This window comes from Pongo pygmaeus, chromosome 5 (assembly GCF_028885625.2).
Source record: "Pongo pygmaeus isolate AG05252 chromosome 5, NHGRI_mPonPyg2-v2.0_pri, whole genome shotgun sequence".
In the NCBI taxonomy this organism is placed as follows: Eukaryota; Metazoa; Chordata; class Mammalia; order Primates; family Hominidae; genus Pongo; species Pongo pygmaeus.
Window position 1 is genome coordinate 17,035,264 of NC_072378.2, and position 26,974 is coordinate 17,062,237.

The 26,974-nt window shown below is 42.0% G+C and overlaps 1 protein-coding gene across 4 annotated transcripts in view; it reads left to right on the top strand.

Annotated features, from left to right (window-relative positions):
* The window catches only part of STMND1 (stathmin domain containing 1), a 125,355-nt gene that overhangs the window by 71,911 nt on the left and 26,470 nt on the right, over window positions 1–26,974 (top strand). Inside the window, exon 1 of one of the 4 annotated variants that reach the window (XM_054493094.2) lies at window positions 22,424–24,406. The exons of the other annotated variants lie outside the window; for them this stretch is intronic. Within the exon in view, the coding sequence (XP_054349069.2) occupies window positions 24,326–24,406 (81 nt within the window). The 5' untranslated portion in view covers window positions 22,424–24,325. Of the gene's footprint in view, window positions 1–22,423; window positions 24,407–26,974 lie in introns of those variants that run through there. 4 annotated transcript variants of the gene reach the window in all.

Below are 26,974 nucleotides of genomic sequence, written 5' to 3' on the forward strand. Positions count from 1 at the left end.
ATTTATGACAAACCCACAGCCAATATCATACTGAATGGGCAAAATGTGGAAGCATTCCCTTTGAAAACCGGCACAAGACAAGGATGTTCTCTCTCACCACTCCTATTCCATGTAGTACTGGAAGTTCTGGCCAGGGCAATCAGGCAAGAGAAAGAAATAAAGGGTATTCAAATAGGAAGAGAGTAAGTCAAATTGCCTCTGTTTGCAGAAGACATGATTGTATACTTAGAAAACTCCGTTGTCTTAGCCCAAAAACTCCTTAAGCTGATAAGCAACTTCAGCAAACTCTCAGGATACAAAATCAATGTGCAAAAATCACAGGCATTCCTATACACCAATAATAGACAAACAGACAAGTCATGAGTGAACTCCCATTCGCTATTGCTACCAAGAGAATAGAATATCTAGGAATACAACTTACAAGGGATGTGAAGGACCTCTTCAAGGAGAACTACAAACCACTGCTCAAGGAAGTAAGAAAAGACACAAACAAGTGGAAAAACATTCCATGCTCATGAATAGGAAGAATCAATATAATGAAAATAGCCATGAGGCCCAAAGTAATTTATAGATTCAATGCTATTCCCATCAAGCTACCATTGACTTTCTTCACAGAATTAGAAAAAACTACCTTAAATTTCATATGGAACCAAAAAAGAACCCATATAGCCAAGACAATCCTAAGCAAAAGAAACAAAGCTGCAGGCATCATGCTACCTGACTTCAAACTATATTACAAGGATACAGTAACCAAAACAGCATGGTACTGGTACAAAAACAGATATATAGACCAATGGAACAGAACAGAGGCCTCAGAAATAACATCACACATCTACAACCATATGATCTTTGACAAACCTAACAAAAACAAGCAATGGAGAAAGGATTCCCTATTTAATAAATGATGTTGGGAAAACTGGCTAGCCATATGCAGAAAACTGAAACTGGACCACTTCCTTACACCTTATACAAAAATTAACTCAAGATGGATTAAAGACTTAAAGGTAAGACCTAAAACCATAAAAACCCTAGAAGAAAACCTAGGCAATACCATTCAGGAAGTAGGCATGGCCAAAAACTTCATGACTAAAACACCAAAAGCAATTGCAACAAAAGCCAAAATTGGCAAATGGGATCTAATTAAACTAAAAAGCTTCTGCCTAGCAAAAGAGACTATCATCAGAGTGAACAGGCAACCTACAGAATGGGAGAATATTTTTACAATCTATCTATCTGACAAAAGTCTAATACACTGAATCTACAAGGAACTTAAACAAATTTACAAGCAAAAAACAAACAACCCCATCAAAAAGTGGGCAAAGGATATGAACAGACACTTCTCAAAAGAAGACATTTATGTGACCAACAAACATATGAAAAAAAGCTCATCATCACTGGTCATTAGAGAAATGCAGATTGAAACCACAATGAGACACCATTTCACACCAGTTAGAATGGTGATAATTAAAAAGTCAGGAAACAACAGATGCTGGAGAGGATGTAGAGAAATAGGAACACTTTTACACTGTTGGGAGTGTAAATTAGTTCAATCATTGTGGAAGACAGTGTGGCAATTCCTCAAGGATCTAGAACCAGAAATACCATTTGACCCAGCAATCCCAGTACTGGGTATATACTCAAAGGATTATAAATCATTCTACTATAAAGACACATGCACACGTATGTTTATTGCAGTACTATTCACAATAGCAAAGACTTGGAACCAACCCAAATGCCCATTAGTGATAGACTGCATAAAGAAAATGTGGCACATATACACCATGGAAAACTATGCAGCCATAAAAAATAATGAGTTCATGTCCTTTGCAGCGACATGGATGAAGCTGGAAACCATCATTCTCAGCAAACTAACACAGGAACAGAAAACCAAACACCGCATGTTCTCCATCATAAGTGGGAGTTGAACAACAAGAACATGTGGACACAGGGAGGGGAACGTCACACACTGGGGCCTGTTGAGGGGTGGGGGGCAAGGGGAGGGATAGCATTAGGAGAAATACCTAATGTAGATGACAGGTTGATGGGCACAGCAAACCACCATGGCACATGCATACCTATGTAACAAACCTGCGTGTTCTGCACATGTATCCCAGAACTTAAAGGATAACTTTAAAAAAAATGAAGAAGAAGAGACACAAGACAGATGATCTCTCTCTGCCATGTGAGGATACATTGACAGGACAGCTGTCCACAAGCCAGAAAGAGGTCTCTCACCAGGAACTAAATCAACTGGCACCTTGATATTGGACTTCCAGATGCCAGAACTGTGGTAAATAAATATCTATTGTTCAAGCCACCCACTTAGGTAGCAGCTAAGTTCAAGCCACTTAGATAGCAACTCTATCTAAGACAATTAGCTTATCCAAGGTATCACAGCTGGTGAATGGAAGTAGTAGATTTAAATAAAGACAGTCTAACTGGAGACCTTACACTTAACCTCCAAGCTATAATGCAATCCCCCAGTGCACCACTGGGATACTTTGCAACTGCTTGGCATTGCCAATCAAAGGAAGAGACAGCAAAAGTCTCTCCCAGATAGAAATGTTGCAAGAGGTACTGTGCAGGAGGTGTCCACAGACGACAATTTCACTGGAGTACCAGCAAGGGTAAGGAAGCCACCTTGACTATCTGGAGACCCCAACAGTGATTCCAGAGCCTACTGTGGAGGCCATGGCTGGAGAGAGTTGAACAACAGAAGAAAGGATAATGAGGTGTGAGGAGAGATGAGGAAGTGGAGCAGCAAGGATGGATGTGAAGTGGGGTAACAATGTAGGAAGGGTTGCAATGCAGGGCAGTACCTTAGAGATTGTGGACTCATTTCTTTTCATTGAAATAAAATTTCCTGGAAACAAATTATCCCAGTTTCTAAGGTCTTTTGTCTATGCTGAAATGCAATGAACCACAATGAGGGTGTTCTCAAAATTGGCAAGATACCAGCACAAGCTGGGAAATCTTTTGCTTACTTAAATTTTCATGATGAGGTTGACCAGGGTGTGTTTGTAAATCCTTGGCACATTCACGAAGGCATGTCCTGAGTCTTCCTCTTCCAGACACTGTTTACTCCATTGGCAGATATTAATATTGAAACATGTTTGGGTGGAGGCTCTAGGAAAATAGATGAAGAACAGCCCCTGCCCTCAAGGGGCTCACAATCTAGGGAACACTCACACACTTACATGATCAATGGCAATACAGTGACCTTGAAAATAGGACAAAAGGTGCCCAAAAAAAAAAATCACTGACAGGAAAATCCTGACTAGTCAAGAAAGTTTCAGGGAGAAAGTGTCATGGCTGACTTTTGCAAGACAAATAAGAGTCGGCCAGTTAGAGAAGGATAAAGGATGGACGTTCGCGGCAGAGGAGATGGCTGGATGAAGATGGGGATGCATAAAAGAGCATGCTGAATTCAAGCACTTGTAAAGTGAAGATCCTATTCTGAAGATCCTGTTTATTGCTCATTTTCTTTTATTCGCACTTAGGGATAGTTAGTAACAGATCAGTGGTAGGTGATGGGGAGAAGAGTAAATTGGTAACATTCTACCCATATTCCCTGCATTATAAAATACTCCCCTTCAGTTGAAAAATACAATGTAAAGCTCTGGATCTATCTATAACTGTCTCCCAAATTGCTTTTTGTCTTCTGAGTCACTGCAGGGGTTTCGTGCACCTCCTTTGTACCCATGAAACCCAACCCCTTCCTAGGATGGCAATAGCACCAGCTCCAAGTCTCTCATTTCCTGTCACTGGCAAATTTCTCCCTAATCTGATTACTACTTTGTTATTAGACTATTTTCATATTACCCTTTTTAGCATATAGATGGAATTTTTAGTTTTTTCTAAATGCTTCAGATAATCTTTATCCCTTTAAACACCCTTTAAATGCTTTTTCAATGAATGTTACTCATTACCGTGAGATTCGTTCCCCTCTGGTTCTTTTCAAAGGGCAGAGCATGGAGGAGATAACAGATTTTGACAAGTTATTAAAGAAGGGTTAGGTCCACAGATTTCATTGTATTTTCTCGCACAGAGTCTGGAGTAATATTTTATATTTATTTTGTTACACGGGGCCTTATCATATAATCCCCCCACCTGCCACCACCACCAAAGGAACCTACTATGTGGGAGTTCCTGTGACAATATGTGGCTTGCGAGTTGCCTGAAAGAGATCAGAGAGTATCTTAGAAACAAAGTAGAATTTGTCTCTCTCTGATCACGATAACCAGAAATGGAAAAGAACACTGAACCAAAAATAGTAGCACCATTTACTCTGACAGAATAGGAAACTAGCAGCTTCTGCTTGTGAGTTTTAGGATCTCGAGCAAGCAACACCTCTGTGACTCCTTTTACTCATCTGTCAAACAGAAAGGATGATATAGATGCAAATGTATTTCCCTAAACAGAATCCAGAATTAGTACAATTTTCAGTCCAATTTGTACAGCTCTGCATTTTACCAAAAGAAAGGACTAAAATAGTGGAGTAGTCCACCAGCCAAATGGTGAGCAGAGATTGCCACGGGCTTTAATAAAATTCTATTTATAGTCAGAATTCTGGAGCTATATTCACCATTGTCTGTTAGATAAAATAAATACCTGATTATTGTATACACCATTTACAGTGTAGCTTTAATGGAACATTCTAACACAGAAATGAGCAATCTTTAAGAGTTAGATGTTATGTGGGAAGGTAGAAAAATCACATGCTTTGGAGTCCAAAAATGTGGTTCCTATTCTCTGCTTGGTTTCTTTGTGAGTCTCACACCCACCATAGCCTAAGTCATTAGTTCCCAAACTTTGTCACATGGGTATCCCTCTCTGCAAAAAGGAGCAAACAGGTCGCTTGCCCAGGAATTTGGGGGAGATCCTGGAACCACCTCTTGTCATCAGAACATCCCCCATTGAAAATACTCTGATTTACTGTTAAAATCTATTTGACTTGTGATCGAATCCCTTTTATATGTATTCTTGGTTTCTAAATAAAAATGTTTAAAATTCGTTATTGTCATCTAAAATTTTTAAAAGTTGTTCAGAGCTGTCCCTCATGTAGCCTCCATTTCCTCACCTCCCTTCACTTTTAAAATTATTTCTGGCCAAGCACAGTGGCTCACGCCTGTAATCCCAGCACTTTGGGAGGCTGAGGAGGAGGATCACTCGAGCCTGAGTTCAAGACCAGGCTGGGCAACAGAGTAAGACCCCCATCTCTACAAAAACGTTAACAATTAGCCGAGTGTGGTGGTACACACCAATAATCCCAGCTACAAGGGAGTCTGAGACAGGATCACTTGAGCCCAGGAGTTTGAGTCTGCAGTGAGCTGTGATGGTACCACTGCACTCCAGTCTGGGCAACAGTGAGACCCTGCCTCAAACAAACAACAACAACAACAAATATATATATACACACATATATATACACACATATATATATACACATATATATACATATATACACACATTTGTATTTTAAAAATCCATGTATATATTTTTTAAAATTCAAATATTACTACAAAGTATTTATTGAAAATATAGTCCCCTTACTTACTCTCTAAGTCCAAGTCTGCTGACCAAGGGCAAATACTTTCCATTTTCTTAGCTTTTTCTTTGGATATTTATGGTCATATTTTAAAATAATATTCTTGGACTTTATGGAACTGAACACACAGCATGTAATCTTCTGCACATTGAATTTTTTATTCAATGTTATATGTGTAAGAGGCAGCCATGTGGTTCGTTTAATTACATGTTGTGTTGTTGTGTAACATTTGGTTCAATAATTATACCACAATTTACATATCAATTCTCTTGAGATTGGTCACTTGAACTCTTTCTATGTTTTTGCTATTCTAAGCAATTTACTATGAACATTCTTATACATGTCTCCAAGGAATACAGGCAAGATTTTCTTTCCATCCTGAGATGTAGAATAGCAGGATCACCAATATACACATTATCAACTTGTGTGTTTCACTTTCTTAATAAAACAAATTCTTTCTTTAAAATTTTATTTTTAAATTTTTAATTACTATGGGTACATAATAGTTGTATATATTTATGGGGCACATGGGATATTTTGATACAGGCATACAACATGTAAGGATCAAATTGGAGTAATTGGGGTATCTATCTCCTCAAACATTTTTCATTTCTTTGTGTTAGGAATATTCCAATTTTACTCTTTTAGTTATTTTTAAATATACAGAAGTTATTTTGAGACAGGGTCTCACTCTGTCACCCAGGCTGGAGTGCAGTAGCATGATCTCAGCTCACTGCAACCTCCACCTCCTGGGCTCAAGTGATCCTCCTGCCTCAGTCTCCCAAGTAGCTGGGACTATAGGTGCGTGCCACCATGCCCAGCTAATTTTTGCAGTTTTTGTAGAGATGAGGTTTCCCCAGGCGGGCCAGCCTGGTCTGGAACTCCTGACCTCAAGTGATCCGCCCACCTCGGCCTCCCAAAGTGCTGAGATTACACGCATGAGTCACCGCACCCAGCCAAATTATTGTTAACTATAGTCACCCTATTGTGCTACTGAATAGAAACCAAAATTCTTAATATAAAAGTAGGCAAATTCATCAGTCTCAGCTTTATGATTTGTCCTTTTCTTATGTATTCAGAAGTTGTTTCTTACTCTAAAATCGTGAAAACATTCTTCCATTTATTTGTAAATAAGTCCTGAATCCACCTGTGATATATTTTTGAGTCCTGTGTGCCTATTTCCTCTTCAAACCCTCTCATCTGGCTCCCACTTCCACCACATAACTGAAAGTGCTCTTGGGAAGGTAACCAATGGCTTCCACATTGCTTTATTCAATTCTCTTTTCCAGGCCTTATCTTAGATAATCACTCAGCAACTTTTGATACAGATGACTCCTCCTCCTTTGTGAAAGATCTTCTGTTCTTGGCTTCCATGAAAGCACATTTTCCTAGTTTTCTTTTACACATCAGGCAGCTCCTTCACCTTTGCATGTCTCCGTTCCCTTCTTGACCTCCCAGGTTCAAGCAGTTCTCCTGCCTCAGTCTCCCGAGTAGCTGGCCCTCTCTTCTTCTCTTTCTATGCTGTTTTTCCAGGCAATCTCGTCTATTCTAAGGGCTTTGTGCTGATGATCCTTAACATTGAATCTGTAGCCTATACCTTCCTCCTGAGCTCCAGCCTTATAACCCCTTATGGATGTCTCTTGGCATCCAAAATTATTATGCCTAAAACTGAACCCTTGATCTGCCTTTCCCAATTCCATAAATGTCACCCACATCCACCCTGACATATACCAAATATCTGGTGAGGTCTTCCTTGACATCTCCCTCAACATCTAGCACAATAGCGAGTCTTACTGAGTCTCACTAAAAGGCATCTGAAATCTGTACACCTCTCTCTCTGCTCACTACCAAGCATTCATTATCACCCAATGACTCCTAATCATGCCCCCTGCTTTAATTCTTGTTCCCTCCAATTTTTTTCCCAGATGAAAGCCAGAATGATCTCATAAAAATATAATTGGATCCATGTCAATCATCTATATAAAACCCTTCAAAACTTCTTATTGCAGTTAGGATAAAAATCCCAAATCCTTTATGTGGCCAAGAGGATACCTTGCATCAAATGACACCAGCCTCTTTATATATAATCCAGTATACCTTAAGGTCAACTTACAATACTCTTTCCCATTTGTTTTTTGGTTTGTTTGTGTCTCTCTTCCCTCAAGCTTCAGGTTAAGTGTCCTCCTCTCTGTTATATGATCTCGTAGTAACTTGACTTTCCTTTATATCATCTAATATGATTTGTGATTAGATGTTTGTCTGAAAATTAACTTATTTTCTGTATCCGCACTAGATCCTGACTTCCTGGGGGCAAGAACCATGTCTGCATTATTATTATTATTTCTCCCATACACCCTGGGCCTAGCACAGTGCCTACCCATGTTGGGAACCCAATAAGCCCTGTTAAACACCAAGGGCACGTGGAGAAGGCAATGCCCCTCTCTTCACTGAGAAGACTCATAATCTCGCAGAGTTCCTAGCAGCTGAGACTCAGAGTCTTGGGGCTGCATTCCTGTTTCCAGGAAGATGATGCTGGAGAATTCACTCCTTATGACTTCATCTTCATTTTTTTTTTCTGAGACAGAGTCTTGCTCTGTCACCCAGGCTGGAGTGCAGTGGCGAGATCTCAGTTCACTGCAGCCTCTGCCTCCCGGGTTCAAGCCATTCTCCTGCCTCAGCCTCCCAAGTAGCGGGGATTACAGGCACGCACCACCACACCCTGCTAATTTTTGTATTTTTGTAGAGATGGAGTTTCACCATGTTGGCCAGGCTAGTCTTGAACTCCTGACTTCAGGTGATCCGCCCTCCTCAGCCTCCCAAAGTGCTGGGATTACAGGAGTGAGCCACCGCCCCCTGCCTGGGCTTCATCTTCCTTATCCGGAAGCTTCCCCTTTCCCTGCTCGTGTTTACATCCCCTGCCCCGTAATTCCCACTACACTCCCTTTTGGGGCTAGGATTTCTTTCTAAGGGAGAGGACAGCAGAAGGGGATAAATTTTCCCCACAGAAGCCTGCCTGACTGTACAGGCTGTGTACACTGATTATTATTGTTACTTTAAATCGGAAATGTAATTAGTGTATTAGTACTTAATTGTATAGTAGTCTATTAGTAGCACAAAATCCATTCACCTAAGATTATTCTTGTAGGTGATTTGGACACAATAAAGTCAAACTTATTACTATTTCATCATCGCTGTGGTATTATTGCCCCCTGGTGGCTATGCTAATTACTTAGCCCTCACCGACTGGGAGCTATCGCTCTTCAAACAGCAGCTGGGATGTTCCCGGAGGATTGTGGTACTTGCTTCCCTCCAAACAAACCTAGAGACAATCCGGGCGCGGTGGCTCACGCCTGTAATCCCAACACTTTGGAAGGCCAAGGTGGGAGAATTACTTGAGGTCAGGAGTTCGAGACCAACCTGGCCAACATGGTGAAACCCTGTCTCTACTCAAAATGCAACTATTAGCCGGGGCGCACACCTGTAATCCCGGTTACTCAGGAGCCTGAGGCAAGGGAATCGCTTGAACTGGGAGGGGGAGATTGCATTGAGCCAAGATCATGCCACTGTACTCCAACCTGAGTGACAGAGTGAGGCTCTATTTCAAGAAGAAGAAGAAAAAAAACAAAAACTAGAGACAAAAAGGGCATGAGAGCATTTTTTTTTTATGAAAGTCTCTATGTCAACCCCACCCACACCTTTGTCTTAAGGGTGACCCACTCCAACCGTTTACTCCCCTTCCCCTAGACTTTTCTGTCTCTTCTTAGGCATCATTCAGTCTGGCAACAGCTAGAGTCATGAAGCCATGTGGTCTCCAAGAACAACAGTTGGCGACCCCCAGTTTAGAGAACACCTATAGTTCAACCTGATAGGCAGCATTTCCATGGCCTTAGGCTTTCAGGCAGCAAAAAAGTTTCAAATTTATAAAATCATAGAAGCACTGCCAGCCATCAGCCAGGTGAAGTTACCTATGATAATTGCTGTGCACTCTTAGGAAGTGTCACCTGTGCACTTTGGTTTCATGTTTCCAAATGCATACTCACTCTTCAAATCAGAAACTTACCCACAAGACACAATTCAGCCACTCACAATTGTACAGCCTGGTTCTAGCCTTTAAGATGAAATAGGAGAAAGGTGGATATGGGGAATTTTGTGTCTAATCGATAGAAAACGCTTTGGCCGAGTTGAAAATATATATATAGCAGTTTTTGCTATATGTTCTTTCCAACAGAGAGAAGCATTTCCAAAAAGCCGGAGGTAGTTGCTTTTATCCATAATGGAAGCAATTCAGTTAAATGGTTGTTCACAAAGCAGAACTTGTCGTGGAACCCAGGGTTCCTTGCTGCCTGCATTCCCTTTTTTTCCTCTCTAGCACTGAATTAAGAATCAGACAGCAACTGGCTCTGATTCTTGATCCCTTCGTTACTAGCTGTGTAAGGCAAGTTACTCAAGGATTTCCGAGCCTCAGGATCTTCCCTTTATATCCATAAAATGGGTATAATAATACCTACCTCATATGTTCGTTGTAAAGAACTTATGCCAGGCATGTATTAACCATTCAAGAGGCAGTAGCTGTCATCATTACTATAATTATTCTTGTAGTTATTCAAGACCTTATGATTGATCTCAAGGAAGAAAATAACAAAAAGCCAGTCAAAGCTCATTGTTTGCATCAGAGAACAATATTTAGTTAGTAACAACGGACAAATGATATCCTTCCCTTGCCCTCCTTTTCTGTCTCTCTGTGGCAGGTGGAATTCTCAAATGGACCCTAAAATTCCAGGCCCCTGGTATACGACCCTGGATAATCCCTTTTCCTTGGATGTGGGTAGAGCCTGTGATTATGATGGAATGTCACAGTCCATGAGCAGGTTACACTGTATGGTAAAGGGGAAGGCATTCTGCAGATATAATTAGGGTTTCACATCCGTTGATTTTTGAGTTCATTGAAGGAGATATTATCCTGGGTGGGTCTGACCAAATCAGGTGAGCCCTTAATTTTTATTTTATTTATTTATTTATTTTTCTTTTTGAGACAGAGTCTAGCTCTGTTGCCCAAGCTGGAGTGCAGTGGTGTGATCTCGGCTCACTGCAACCTCCACCCTCCAGGTTCAAGCAATTCTCTTGCCTCAGCCTCCCAGGTAGCTGGGACTACAGGCACACACCACCACGCCCAGCTAATTTTTTGTGCTTTAGTAGAGACAGAGTTTCACCATGTTGCCCAGGCTGATCTCAAACTCCTGAGCTCAGGCAATCTGCCCGCCTCAGCCTCCCAAAGTGCTAAGATTACAGGTGTGAGCCACTGCACCCAGCCTGAGCGCTTTAAAGGAGGCTCTAGAGGTTGGAGACAGGAGAAGCAGAGCTCTCTCTTGCTGGCCTTGAAGAAGCAAGTTGCTGTGAGTTCCACAGCTGCAAGGAAATGAATTCTGCCCATAATCACGTGAGCTTGGAAAAGGATCTCAAGTCCCAGATGAGACCCCAGTCAACACTTTGATTGCAGCTCATGAGGCCCTGAACAGAAGACCCAACTAAGTCATGCCTGGACTCCTGACCATGAAACTGTGAGAAAATAAATATGTGTTGTTTTAAGCCACTGAATTTGTGGAAATTTGTTATGCAGTTATACAAAACGAATACACTCCAATACCTCGAAAAATATTAACATGGTATTCACTGGTGTTTAATTTCCCAAAGAACTAGGAAAAGAGCCCAGATGTCAAAACTCTTATCCCAGTATTTGATTGCTTCTTTGACTTGTGGGTTATTTATAGAATATTTTTAGTTTCCAAATAGTTGGGAGCTTATCCAGAGATCATGTTATTGGTTTTTACATTATACTTCCAGTATGTTTCCATTTCTCCCCTCCTGGCCTCTGTGCTATCATCGTCATCACATATTGTACATTCACATATGTCATGAACTCCACACTGTATTGTTATTATTGTTCTTTAAACAATGAATTCTCTTTAAAGAAAATTAAGAAATAAGAAAAACTCATATGTAAATTACCATTTCCAATGCTTTTCATTCCTTTGTATAAATCCATAGTTCCATTTGGTATCATTTTCCTTCCATTTAAAGGACTTAACATTTCTTATATATGGGTCTGCTGGTGATGAGTTCTTTCAGCTTTTGTATGCCTAAAAACGTATTCATTTAGCCTTTGTTTCGAAGAGATATCTTCACAGGATATAAAAGTGTAGGTTGCCATATTTTTCTTTCAATATTTTACAATGCTTAGTACTTTAAAGTACCTTGGCACATAGCATGTTTCATTTCTCTGTCTGCTTTTAAGATTTTTCTTTTTATCACTGGTTTTGAGACATTTGATAAAGATGTTCCTTGATATAGTTTTTTTTTTTTTTAATGTTTCTTGTGCCAAGGGTTCCTTGGGTATCTTGGATTTGTGAGTTTATCATTTTCATCAAATTTGGATTGATGCCCATTATTTTTTCAAAATTTTTTCTGTTCCCACCTCCTACCCCCGCCCCCACCTTATCTTCTCTCCTTTGGGGACTCCAATTACATGTATATGCAGTTGTGTGACGTTTTTCTTCAGTTCACTTACACTGTGTTCATTTTTGTTCTTAGTCTTTTTTCTCTGTATGTTTGATTTCAGATAGTTTCTCTTGCTATGCCTTCAAGTTCATTAATCTTTTCTTATGCAAAGTCTAACTGATCATTAATTCTACTCAGTGTATTTATTTAAATACATTGTATTTAATATTTCCTGTAGCTCTTTGAACATATGGAATACAGTAATAAGAAGTTTTAATGCCCTCATCTGCTAATTTGAACATCAGCTCTGGGTCGATTTTGATCAGTTTATTTTTCTCCTAATTGTGGGTCACATTTTCCTGCTTCTTTGCATGCCTGCTAAGTTTTGTATTAGATGTCCGACATTATCAGTTTTACCTTATGGGTGCCACATAGTTTTGTGTTCCTATAAATATTCCTGAACGTTGTTTTGAGAGGCAGTTCCATTAGTTCAGTCCTTGCTTTTGCAATGTGTTAGGTGGGACCATAGCAATGTTTAGTGTAGGGCTAATTTTTCCCCACTAGCAAGGCCAAACCTGTCTGAGTACTCTAATCTATGCCTCATGAGTTTTCTGGTCTGGTTGGTAAGAACAAGCACTGTGAGAGCTCTGAGTATTATAGCCTCTAGGCCTTCCTGTAGTTATTTCCCCAGCTTTAGGCAGCTTTCTCATATGCATGTATTGACCAGTCCTCTGTGGAATACTCAAGGGGATCCTCTGCAGCTTTCCAGAATTCTCCCTCTGTCTCCTATCAGCTACTTTGCCCTGCAAACTCTAGCCACTTTTTCCTCCCTTGATTCTCAGCTCCTTCTCCTCAATTCAGGCAATCCACAGGGCTCCGCTGGGGTTTCCTTTCCCTGCACTACCATCTATAAACATCTTCAAGGTAGTTAGCTGGGGTTAATCAGAGAGCTCACCCTCTCAGCTTTCCATCTCTCAAGGATCACTGTCCTTCATCACCAGATGTCCAATGTCTTGACAACCATTGTTTTATATATTTTGGATTTTTTATTAATTTTTTTTCCTTGAGAGGGTAAATCTAGTGTTTGTTACTCTATCTTGACTGGAAGCAGAAGTCTATCTGAACCATGTTGCATCAGAAGAAAGGGCAGAAGGTGAGAGTCATCATTCTACTGAATTTCTAGAAGCTGTCTAGATATATGATAATCATACAATTGAGATAGTTTTCCTGTTTTACTCCCCGTTTCTTTTTACATAATAGACTGAGAAAAGGGGACAGGTCAGATGCATCTGTTTTTCTCTTGCAGGAATTTATAAATTTTTTAAACTTGTTTTCCTAACAGAATGAGAAATAAAAGAATTCTAAAATTATTGGTGAATTTAACTCAAAGCAAGCTAAAAGTCTTAAGAAGATAACAAGATGAATTTTTCCCTCTAGTAGTTTGAGGTGATACCACATCTGCTCTGAACCATTGAAAGTACAATCTTACTACATTATGTAGAATCCTTTGAAATTAAGATTCTTCCTGCTAGGTGAACATCCTTGCTAAGATCACTGCAAATACCTATCACTGTTGTCCGTTCCACATTTATCTGGTAAATATTCAGTCTAATTAATAGTCAGTTGGGATTAACTCTAAAGGGGAACAAGAATAAACTCAGCAGGAAAGTTTTAGGCCCTCCCATTATGGAGAATTCTTCAATTACTCCTTTTAAGTTTTCAGAGACTGTGCTAAAAAGGACTGATGATGCTGTTAGCTATAAAACCTGTCAGGGGAGAAGAATGTTCCCTGCTGCAGTGTTTGCTGAAGTTACATCAATGTCTGAGCAACATCCCCATCACTAAGAACACCACCTGGTTGTAAAGTAAACTGTATTTGGGGTAAAAAAAAAAAAAATGAAGGCATTTTGTCATGCAATACGGTATCATCCTCTGCTGAGTGCCAGAGAAATTCTACAAATGGAATAAGAACTAGCAGGATCTGGCTGGGCGCTGTAGCTCACACCTGTAATCCCAGCACTTTGGGAGGCTGAGGCCGGTGGATCACGAGGTCAGGTGATCGAGACCATCCTGGCTAATACAAAAAAAATTAGCCGGGCGTGGTGGCGGGCGCCTGTAGTCCCAGCTACTCGGGAGGCTGAGGCAGGAGAATGGCGTGAACCCGGGAGGCGGAGCTTGCAGTGAGCCGCAATCGCGCCACTGCACTCCAGCCTGGGCGACAGAGTAAGACTCCGTCTCAAAAAAAAAAAGAAAGAACTAGCAGGATCTGTGCAGGCATGGTAGACTTAGGGGCAACAGGAGCAACCCATATCCTACGCTTGTACCTCCATACATTATCCCCTTTTTGACTGTTTTGTACCTCATACAATCAGTATATTAACACGTGACCTCCTCAAGAACAAAAACTAGATGGTACTATTTAATATTCTTTTGGGGTCCCACCCAGTCCTAACAGCAATGATGCTGACATTGGCTATCTCTCTGACCTTGTCCCTACATCTTCCAAATCCCCATGCAGCCACACTGGCCTTTACGCAGTCCCTCACATGTGCCAAATATGCTTCTACCACAGGGTGCTTTCACTTGCTGTTCCCTCTGCTTGGAGCATTCCACTCACTTACATCTGTAACAGTCATTTCTTCTCTGCTTTTCCTGACACTCCAGCCTAAAATCACACCACCCCTCCAGTACTTTCCATCCTTTTCCAATCTTTATTTTCTGCCCAGCCCTTTTTACCACCTCACATGATATATATTCACTTATGTGTTTATTCTGTTGACCCTTAAACAGTAAGGCACTTGAAGGCAGGGGTTTTATTTTGATCTTCCTGTCTCCCCAGCACCTGAGACAGCAGCTGGTGCACAGTAGGGGCTCAATAAATAGTTGCTGAATGAATAAATAAGCAAGCATGTAGAACAAATTGTGAGCTAAACACGTGTGTGCATCATAAGGAAACTGGCTTGGTTAGATGGAAGTAGCGAATGATGTTTGGTTATACATTTAAAATTTAACAGAGCACACGACTGGAGATACTATTGGAGTTTGTTGGTATGGGGTCAGCTGAGATGCGGAGTAGCAATCTAGGAAGGCAATGAAGAAGGATTCATGGGAAAATTGAGGCTGGTTGAGTCTGAGACACTCCCTCAAGAAAGGCTTAGTACGAAGATCCTCAATCATGAATCCTGCAAAACATTTCTCAGCAGGCTGATGTACAGTTGTCCCTCGATCTCCCCAGGTTCCGGGACCCTGCAGACACCAAAATCCATGGATGCTCAAGTCCCTTATATAAACTGACATATCATTTGCATACAAACTACACACATCCTCCCATTTGCCTTAAATCCTCTCTAGATTATTTACAATACCTAATACAATGTAAATGCTATATAAGTACTTGTTATACTGTATTGTTTTTAATTAGCATTATTTTTTATTGTTGTATTCTTAATTTATAAATTTTTAACCTGTGGTGGCTGAATCTGTGGATGCAGAACCTGCAGACACCAGATACCCAGATACCGAGGGCCAACTGTATACCCTGTGGAGTGTGAAACAGCATAACCTTTTTTTGACCTGCACTCTTACTTAATATTAGCACCTGGAAGTGTGGTGGCAAGGTAGGTAACCACATTTAAAAACTGACCTGAACAGTAGCTGCACAGGACCATTTACAAACTGAGCTAGAGTTTTCCACTGGCACATTCCCCTTCCAAGATGGCACCAACTTTGTTATTTTATTTTTTTAAGAATAAATGACATTTTCATATTCACAGTGCATCAGTCTCGCTGGGGCTCCTCTACTCCCTTAATGGTTGTCATTATGAGGATTCCATCTGCTCACTCACAGCTGAAAGGTGGGCCAACAGGAGGGCCCAGCTGAGCACTTAATAGGTGCACAATACACGTTTCAGAAATTTAAAGTGGCAGAGCCACTTCTGCAAGCAATGACGCTGGTGCCACCTGGTGTGAGGATGAAGCCCCTTCAGGCAGAGGAAGATTGAAGAATGGAATTTCTCTTTACCAGTGGAGGCTGGTCCCCAGCACACTCATCTGTTTGGGAAAGGTCCCAAACCTTTCTCAATCCATCTCTCTCTCTCTCTCTCTCTCTCTCTCCCTGCCTCCCCCTGCCCCTTCCTTGCTTCCCCACCCCACTCCCACCCTACTAGGCTTGCACCTGAGTTTCACAGTCCTTGCAGAGAGAATTGGTGGCAGCCTCCCTGTGAGATTCTCCTGGTGAGACTCAGCAGACTTTCTAGGGGAGAAGAGCTGTAATTTTCCTCCAAGTAATTTTGACTATCAGGCCCTCACTGCAGCTTGTTCTGAAAAAGAATAGAGAACAGGCAGCTCTCTGTAGCTGCTATAATTGCAGAGCCAAATGAGAGAAGACAGAGGGAAGGAGGGTGTGAGCAAAAGAAGTGAGAATCATGGGACTTATGCAAACCCCATCCGTGCTCAGGAGGGAGCTTCCCTAGAGGAACAGTGGGGACAGCCACTGCGACGACGGTAATGCTTGAGTCTAGTTGGTGATATATGCCACACAGTACTTGCACACTTTTCTGATTTTCTTTTTTTTGTTACTTTTTATTTTTATTTTGAGACAGGGTCTTACTCTGTCACCCAGGCTGGTGTACAGGCTACAGTGCAGTGGTGCGATCTCAGCTCACTGCAGCCTCAACCTCCCAGGGTCAGGTGATTCTCCCACCTCAGCTGACCAAGTGGCTGGGACTATATGCCACCACGCCCAGCTAATTTTTTGTATTTTTTGTAGAGACAGAGTTTCGCCATATTGCCCAGGCTGGTCTCAAACTCCTGGGCTCAGTTAATCTGCCTCAGCCTCCCAAAGTGCTGTGATGGCAGGCATGAGCCACCACACCCAGCCCTGATTTTCCTAAAGCTTTGTGGCTTGATATATCAGTTGAATTATGTTGGTCTAAAAATGAGATGTAATCAAACTGGTGGTTTAAAAAAAAAATCCTGTTTAAAACCAGATTATTTGGCCAGGCGCGGTGGCTCACGCCTGTAATCCCAGCACTTTGGGAGGCCGAGGCAGGCGGATCACAAGGTCAGGAGATCGAGACCATCCTAGCTAACACGGTAAAACCCCATCTCTACTAAAAAATACAAAAAATTAGCTGGGCATGGTGGTGGGTGCCTGTAGTCCCAGCTACTCGGGAGGCTGAGGCAGGAGAATGGTGTGAACCCGGGAGGTGGAGCTTGCAGTGAGCCAAGATTGCGCCACTGCACTCCAGCCTGGATGAGAGTGAGACTCCATCTCAAAAAAAAAAAAGAAAAAAAACCAGATTATTTGACAAAAAACTTTTTCTTCACTTGCAGTAAAGCTAATTTGATAAATTTGTGAATTTCAGCCAGAATTTATAATTTTATCTACTTTACAATAAAAAATACATCTACCCTAAATGTCAAATTTGTAAATCATCTCAATTGCCATATATTGCATAATTATTGTGCAGGAATATTGTGAAGGAAGTACTTTTCAGGCCTTTTTTTTTCTAATTTAATTTTCCCAATAACCCTGGAAAGAAGATAGGTATTATTACTAGCTTCTTTCTTTTTTTTTTTTTTTTTGATACAGAGTCTCACTCTGTTGCCCAGGCTGGAATGCAGTGGTGCAATCTCGGCTCACTGCAGCCTCTGCCTCCCAGGTTCAAGGAATTCTCCTGCCTCAGCCTCCCAAGCAGCTGGGACTACAGACACGCGCCACCATGCCCGGCTGATTTTTTGTATTTAGAGTAGAGACGGGGTTTCACCGTGTTAGCCAGGGTGGTCTCGAACTCCTGACCTCAGGTGATCTGCCTGCCTCAGCCTCCCAAAGTGCTGGAATTACAGCCGTGAGCCACTGTGCCTGGCCTACTATCTCCTTTCTTAAAGAAGAGTAAACTAGGACTTAGGAAGGTGAAATAACGTCCCAAGGTCAAAGGTGAAGCCAGGTCAGTCTCCCTTGGAAGCCCAAGTTCTCTGCTCTGCTCTCTGCAATGTGTCAGTCATCCCTACGCATGTGAATAACCTGAGGTACTTGTTGAAAACACAGATTCCAAGGCACCAGTCCTGCAGGTTCCAATCCAGCACCCTTGTTCTTGTTGCTGGGAATATGCATTGATGACAAGCAGCAGAGGCTATTCTAAAACACATGCTGTAGTGCCTCGCTTTGAGAACCAGAGCTCCAGGAACTATTAAACATCCAGCACCTCCTAGTCCAGCCCCCAGAGATTAAATGGCTTCCTCAAGGCTGCTGCATGACAGAACAGGGCTGGGATCAGAAGGGACCCAGCCGGCCCAGCATTCTTTCCACCACATTCCAGTGGAGAAAAAATTCAAATTTCTGAGAGAGCTTTGTTCTTCCCCTCATTTTTTCAGTTCTTCAAGCAGCCAAACTCCCCTGGAGCGTCAAACAATATGTTCAAGGCCAGCACGGAAAAATCACACCACTAATTCGAAAAGTCTCAGTGCTTTGTGCCCACGTACTGCCAAAATTGGAAGCAGTGAAAATCATTTAAATATTACTTTTCTTTAATTGTGAGAATATCAGTGTGTGAAAATTGCCATGTGTAACCTTAAGAGTTGTTACAGCTTTCTAAAAAGCAAGCTTGCCTTTTCCAACTGCCATTCAGCAAGTATTGTTTCTCATTTTACACATCCCCATTAAACTCTCAGCACAGTATTAGACCTATACAATATCTAAATGCAGTTCAGAACTGCTTCTTAACATAGATGTAAATGGAAGTCTTATAATTCTATGAGATTATTATAGCTAAATTTACTGTTACACTGCCGTTCTCTGAGTTATTACCCTGAGATTGGTGTTTTACTCTCTGTATTTACCCAGTTTGTGTTGAATGAGCAAACATCAAGATTGTTGGCTTAATGCCAAGGTTCAACAAACAATTGTTCCCCTGTTTGTGGGCTTATTTATTTATTTCTAGTTGTTCTCTGCAAGAATCTGTCAAACCAACTCTCTTAAAGGGATACCTAAAATATGCCTGGACTCTGTGATTTGCGGCAACACCATTCATTCATTACTGGTGTTATTGCAAGTGTTGGCAAATGAATTGCAAAAATGTTGATTATGCAAATGTGTTGTCGTGTGTGTGTGTTTTTAATGACAATATTCTGATACAAATTTCCTTTAGTAATAGTAGTTTTCTTTATCACACAGCTGTTCACAGACAGATTTGTGAGCTTCCTAAACGTGCTTGGTAGAGTTACTGAGGCAACCTGCCCCAGCAGATTCAGAAGCCAGAAACTTCAGAGACCCCTTATAACTGAGCAACACAATGTATATGAGGGATGAGGGGTGACTGTTTTCAAGTAATGGAATGTTTGGGTTGAAATGTCTGGCAAAGGGATGTGAAGAACCAGAACAACATGGGATTTTAAAATTAGATCTTGGACCAGGCACGGTGGCTCATGCCTATAATCCCAGCACTTTGGGAGGCCGAGGCAGGATCACCTGAGGTCAGGAGTTCGAGACCAGCCTGGTCAACATGGTGAAATTCTGTCTCTACTAAAATACAAAAATTACCTGGGTCTGGCGGCAGGCGCCTGTAATCCCAGCTACTTGGGAGGCTGAGGCAGGAGAATCACTTGGATGAAGGAGGCAGAGGTTGCAGTGAGCTGAGATAGTGCCACTGCACTCCAGCCTGGGCAACAAGAGCAAAACTCCATCTAAAAAAAAAAAATTTTAATTTAATTTAAAAATAAAATTTGATCTTGAATTCAAGATGACACTCAAAATGCCACCTGTTTCCTACAAGCTGGTACCCTCTTGTCTTTTTCCAGAAGCCACGGTGCTCCCTGCACTACATCTCGGATGTAAAACAGCAGGGCAACACAGTGAAGTGTCATTCCCACCCTATAGCCCTCCTGTTGACCAGAGTGCTTCAGCCAAGCATGGGAGGGCTTATCAGCTGAATGAAGCCACTTAACATGTTTTACAGGCCTGGGAATTCTGTTATTTAATGAGATAAATTCCCTTGTGTGGCATTTATACCCTCGGAGTTTTTTGCCCTTCTGAAAGTAGCACAAACTCTTTCTGGCTTCTCGGGTTCCTTATAGTGATTTAATAACTTTGTGGGAGTTACTTTATCATTTTAAGTCTGAGATCAGCAAACATGTTCCATAAGAGGCTGGATAATAAAGATTTTAGGCTTTGCAGACCATATGATATCTGCCATAACTACTCAACTCTGCCAGAAAAGCAGCGGTTGGATGATAATATGTAAACAAATGGGAATGTCTGTGTTCCAATAAAACTTTATTTACAAACACTGACATTTGAATTTCATATAATTTTCACAAATCACTAAATCGTACTCTCCTTCATTTTTTTTTCAGCCACTTAAAACACAAAATCCATTCTTAGCTCATGTGTCCTATAAAGACAGAGTGGGCAAGATTTGGTCAGTGGGTTTTCTAGTCTTTGCTTCAGACTAATAGTAGGCTGATAAAGTAGAAATGCCAATATTAGCCACTAGCTGCCCTCATTTACTTAATCCTTAACAAGCACTCAAAATATTAGCTATTATTGTAATAATCAGTCCATTGAGACATGTTTGGGAATGAAAATCAGTACATAATTTTTCTATTTATGGAAAGATGCCAGTAAACTCAGTAAATGTGATATTGGGTTTAGAACTGATTTCTCTATGTGACTTTCTACTTCTTAGAAAAGCCTGGAGTTGGAACTGAAATCAGAAAGCTTCCATTGTGGAATTTGAAGCCTCTGGGCTGCCTATGACTCACCCTGCCCTAATACCCTGCCCTAATACACTATTGCTCAGAGTGCTGCAGGGAGACAAGGCTGATCTCTGGTTTGTCCTGCATCCCATGTGGGTTAAGTTTGTACCAGAACAGAGAGAAAACCGACTCCTAGGTTGGGTGATGGCAGGCGAGGATTTTCTTTTCTCCTTCACCCTGACCCACTAAATACAAAGAACCTTTCTCTACCAGGGAAGAGAAATAAGCAGCTGGTGTAACATCAGGGCTCCTAGTTGTAATTTTATGCATAAAGATGTTCCTAGACTGAAAATTCCTTGATAAAATGAGGCCAGTGTTTCTTTTCTTCTGTACTTGATTGTCTAATGGACTTTGTCTTGATTCTTCTCCTTCATTTTCCTCCTCACTTCTTTCTCCTGTCTTCCATTTTTCTTTTCTATTTTCTGTTTTTGCAGTAATGATTTAATATTCAGAGGTGTTCTACATCTTTGCTACTCAAAGTCTGGTTGTATTTATTACCTATGGTTTTTTTTAACATAGCTAGTTGAATTGTAAGTTTATATACTTTAATTTTAATAACAGCTGTATTTAACAACTGGGGCCAAATTTCCTGTTAATCGGCTCTCATCAGCCCTAACAGACACCTAGAAAAAGGGCATTTTCACAACTTCGGATATGTTAACTTAAAAAACACACACAGTATCTAGAAATGTGGAAAGGAGAGAAAACTTCATTTCTTATAAAGGGTTACAGCCTGCAAGGTGGCCATCCTTCAGGCTGGGAAGCTTGCCTCGTGCAAAGACCAGAGACAGGTGCTTCAAAGGAGTAGGGGTTGGGGTAACAGCTTTATCCTGAACCGGCTGGCTAAACGTACATATTCAACAGGTTGTAGGAGGAGCTATGAATATTCATAAAGGTAGTTCGGATGCATATGTATTAAATTAACATGCATGTTAACATATGACCCCATGTTCACTTTGGGGTGATTTAACATTTGAATGTATTAAAATTAAGTCCTATATATCAAAAGGTCTTTTGAGGACATGAAGCATGCAAGTCCATAACCTCTGTCAACTGGTCAGAAACAGTCCATGGTCGCTGGTCTTCTTACCAGCAGAAAGTTACTGAAATTGATCTCTTGTCCAATCAAAGCTGTAGTTAGGGCTGGTGTCGCAGGAGGTCAGTTAGTCAGAGCCTGTGAGCTGGATAAGCTGTAATTGTTTCAATATTGCTTATTTCCGGCCAGTGCTTGTTTAGCTGCTAAAGAGAAAGAAAAACTTCATAGCAAGATTAGAACATAGTTTCTTCTTTAAATGTAGAGGTGTATGACTTAACCATTGCCTTAGGTCCTATTTATAATTTGGTATGTTACTGCCACGAAAGTTCTGTCAATCTTCTTTTTTTTTTTTTGAGATGGAGTCTCGCTCTGTCACCCAGGCTGGATGGAGTGCAATGGCGCCATCTCGGTTCACTGCACTCTCCACCTTCCGGGTTCAAGCAATTCTCCCTGCCTCAGCCTCCCAAGTTTCTGGGATTACAGACACCCACCACCACGCCCGCTAATTTTTGTAATTTTAGTACAGATGGTGATTCACCAGGTTGGCCAGGTTGGTCTTGAACTCCTGACCTAAGGTGATCCACCTGCCTTGGCCTCCCAAAGGGCTGGGATTACAGGTGTGAGCCACCGCCTGTTCTGCCAATCTTCTGGTCTCTATTTTAACATTAATGCTGATCAGTTGTCGTGTCTAAACCAAGGCAGTATAAAAAAAAAAAAAAAAAAAGGCATGTCTGACCTCTCATTCCGTCATAACCAGGAACTTGGTTTTTAAGTTGTTCTGGGATCCCCTTGGCTCAGATGGGGTCTGTTCAGTCTATGGTGGGCTTAGGATTTTATATTAGTTTACACAGTGTAGTCCTAGGATGCTGCAGACGACACCTGCACAACACACTTGGGTACCACCTACTCGTTCTCAGCAAATTTCTGTTCACGGAGAGCCTTAAAAGAAAAAAAAAAAAAAAAAAAAAAAAGTTGTGTGCAGTATTTTACCCTTAGAGTTCTACAAACATCCATTTAACTTGCTCAAGAACATTTTATTGGTGTTCTTTGTGTTGGAATATTCTAATCGAGAATTTCCCCCAGTTTCCAGTTGGGGCATTACATGTGACACCCATGAGTTAATACTATCAGAGCTGTTCCCCCAACACCATTTTAGCTTTGTTTCAACTCTTCATTCAATAAATCTTCAATGTTTCTTGCTCCATAATTATAATACTTTGAGTTGAGTTTCATTTCCTCGTCTTTCCTCTTCCTCAATTTTAGTAAAACGAAAATTGACAGCAACATCCAATAACAGTGAAATGAGTTTAAATGCTGTAAGTAATCGGCTTCCTATCACAGAGATGAGCATTAGTTTCCTTGGAAGGACCCAGGATTTTTACACCTCCAAGAATCCTCAGTTGTACTTTCCTGGTATTGTGGTGACACAGAGAAACTGAGTCAGGCCACCTAGTTCCTCATCCTACCTTCATTAACTAGCTTCCCGTTGACCTTGGGAAAGTCACTCAACTTCTCTAAAACTAAAAAAAAAGAGTTGATAGGAGACCTCTAAGATTCCTTTTAGTTCCTGTTTTAATTCTTTTTAAAAATAAAAATAAAAATTAAGATTAAAAGAAAATATCCGGAAAAGACAAACTTGTTCCTCATTTGAGCAGTCTTCCTGGTCTGCCTTTTTTGACGGATAACACCTTCTTGATTTAATTCTCTGCTAGAAATATGCATAGCCATGCTCTTTCCATACAGCCTAACAGCTCATAAAATGCACCTGCCATTAAAATGATTTGCGTGACCCATCTGGCGGCTGCTGAGCTGTTTATGGTCCTATCCGCTTTTCTCCATCGTGTGGGTTTCTGTTTCTGCGACCGTCTTTCTGAGGTCGCTTTGTGCCACTGCCTTCTGGTGCTGTCGGGGCCGCCTCCACTCCGTCCTCCGGCTCTCAACAGCCGTCTCTGCGACTGGACACCTGCCTCGCATTCCACACGATCACCTTCACTACGGACAGTGTCTAAAAACAAGGATGTGGTCCAGGCACCAGGGGGAGGGGCGTGTCACACACACCGTGTCTTACAAAGAGGAAAAATAAGAGGTTCCCGCAAAATGCTTGCGACTCTGGTACTTTTCAAAGTAACGCAGCCAGGCAGCGGGCCTTCCCCCGGCCCCTCGCTCTGGATAGGGCTGCCATTTTCATCCTAGCTGTGATTTAGACGCCTCCAACCTTCTAGTTTTCAGTTACCAGAGTCCCATCTCCGCCCAGGTCCCGGGTCTGCATGACGTAATTTATTGTGGCAACCATTCCTGGAGGCTGCCCAGAAACCCAGTGCGTCCGGCCCGGGGTTTAAGCGCGGGAAGTGGGAGAGGAGGGTGGCGCCCGAGCGCAGGGGCAGGGGCGCAGGGCGCAGGAGCGCGGGACCACCGGCGCGGGAGCGCGGCAGGGAGCGCTCGCGGGGGCGCACAGCAGCCAAGCCCGCGGAGGAGGAGCGCGCGCGCGCAGCATGGGCTGCGGACCTTCCCAGCCTGCTGAAGACCGCAGACGTGTACCCGCGCCCAAGAAGGGCTGGAAAGAGGGATTCAAGGTAATAAATAAATAAATAAACAAACAAACAGACAGACAGACATAAAGCCTTTTGCCTGGGAGGTCTCGCGATTCCCACGCTTGGGGGCGACAAGAGTTGGCTGGAGCAGGGTCGGTCGAGGCTAGTTAACAGGTGGTAGCAACTTTATTCTACCGGTGTTTAACTGCTGTCTTAACCGGGTCTAGACAGATGGATGGATAAATATCAAAATATATCTATTTATATCGATAGAGAGTATAGATACAGATATATGGCTATAGGATCAATTTTGAGAGCCTTTGGTGTTTAAAGAGATTGCGAAGGTGGTCACACCCCAGGGCAGAGGCAAGGAATAACCGGATGAGCAGCATGTTCTGCACAGAGCTAGGGTTGACCGTGATTCTCGAGGGAAGGTTAGAGTCCCTAGGAACTGCCGTATACTATTGGCTTCTGAAAAATAGGCCCTTTGGTCTTTTCTTAAAGCTGGGAGAGATCTCAGAACCTATCTGGCTGCGTCCCCTCGATTCATAGATGAGGATCATGAGGCCCAGAGAGATAGGCGACTTGTCTGAGGCTGCACAGCTAATTTGGGGGCACAGCGAAGGTAGAATTTAGTTTTCAAGAGTTTCGTTCCAATATTCTTTTCCCTAATTCCTCAAAGTTGCATGCCCTGTAATTCTTCTAGAGACATTATGGGGAATTTTTTCCAGAGCGAGACCTAGAGGGATGAATTGGTTGAGCAGAAATGAGGTCCATGATTTCTTTGCATCCTTACCACCCTCCAGATTCCACAGACAGCGCTAGCAACCCTCAAGGGTTCACCTAAGAGGGGTTACACCGAAAGATAAGGCTACCATATAATTTATCATCAAAATTATGCTTTTAAGAGTGAAAGGGAACCTATTAATACATTTTCCCAAAGACCCTGGCCGAAGCACAGCAAATTGGGACTTATGGCCACCTTTCCGAAGGGTCATTTTTGGAGCTGCTGTTCAAAGAGCACACACTTGGTCTCAACAGGCACTGTGCAAGACACTATTAAGTGCCAGTTGCAGCACCTACTTCATGTGGGGCACATCTGTTGGGCTCTTGGAGTACATTTTGAAACAAGCAAACCAGAATCTAGTGAAGGCTGACTCCACATTTAGTACCTGGTGCCCTGGGGAAAGCCTGTGCCCAAATGGCCACCCATCTTAACACTGTTTTCTGCTTTCCATCCTAAAACTGCCACTGTCTCTGTATAGGGACCCATTACTTTTTTTTTTTTTTTTTTTTGGTGTTCTGTCACCCAGGCTGGAGTGCAATGGCACGATCTCAGCTCACTGCAACCTCCGTCCCCCGGGTTCAAGCAATTCTCCTGCCTCAGCCTCCTGAGTAGCTGGGATGACAGGCGTGCACCAACACGCCCGGCTAATTTTTATATTTTTATTAGAGACAGAGTTTCTTCATGTTGGTCAGGCTGGTCTCGAACTCCTGACCTCATGATCCACCGGCCCCAGCCTCCCAAAGTGCTGGGATTACTGGTGTAACTCACCGCACCCCGCTAGGACCCATTACCTTTTATGGGGTATTTCTGCCTCTCCTGCCAGGATCCTAACAAATTTCTCCTCCAGACTGCCACCTATCTTGCCAAGGGAAAAATTTCTCTTCGTGTGCAAAACCCTTTAGTTTATAATCTATCCTGTCCCTCTAATGTCATCCTCTTCTCTTGTCTTCTGCCAGTGCCTATCACTCATGGGCTCTTGGGTCTGCTAAGCCAAATGACTCTCAGGGCTCAGTTCTTCCAGGCTTCTCACACCTCCATGCCTTTACCTGTGCCATTCCCTCTTCCTGAGATGCCCTCCCTGGGACCCTCTCCTATTGGCCTGGTGAACTCATGATCACTTTGGACTAATACGTAGAAATACTTTTTTCTCCCATTTTTCAAAAATACATTAATGTCACTTAAAAGTGCTAATCCATTGTTTTTGTCCCCTTTTTCATACAAAAATCTTTCTTTTATTTTTTATTTATTTTGCTGGCCTGATTACATATAAGACTTCAACAGAAGGAAATGTGTTTCTTTTCTCGCCATTATCATTTGTTCCATCTCATGGTTACTGCTGAAACTAATTTCGTTGCATAGCATAGGAGGGGATGCTAAAAACCAGTCCTCACCGAGCGTCAAATACAAGATGTCTTCTGGGCCAAGCCATTCCAAGGCCCAGGAGGGTTCCTGGGTTTCTACCTAAATTTCTTGGGTAAGATAATTATCACTTCTCACTTGGATTTTTGTACAAGTCTCCTAATTGCTCTCCCTGGAACCTTTTTCTACTTCCTGCTCCACCTGACCACCTCCTCTAATCATCCTCATGACCTCCAGAAGGATCCTTCTCAAATAAAATCTGATTATCTCAGTCCTCTGTTGAAAAGAAGTCACCAACCCACCAGGTAGGACACATAAACCCACGGTCAAGAGTATGACAAGCTAGGTTTGATTTCTAGATTTATTATTTATTTGTTGTGTGACCTTTTTCAAGTTATTTAACCTCCCTGTGCCCCAGTTTTCTTATTTGTAAAATGAGGGCAGTAATAATATACATAGTGGGG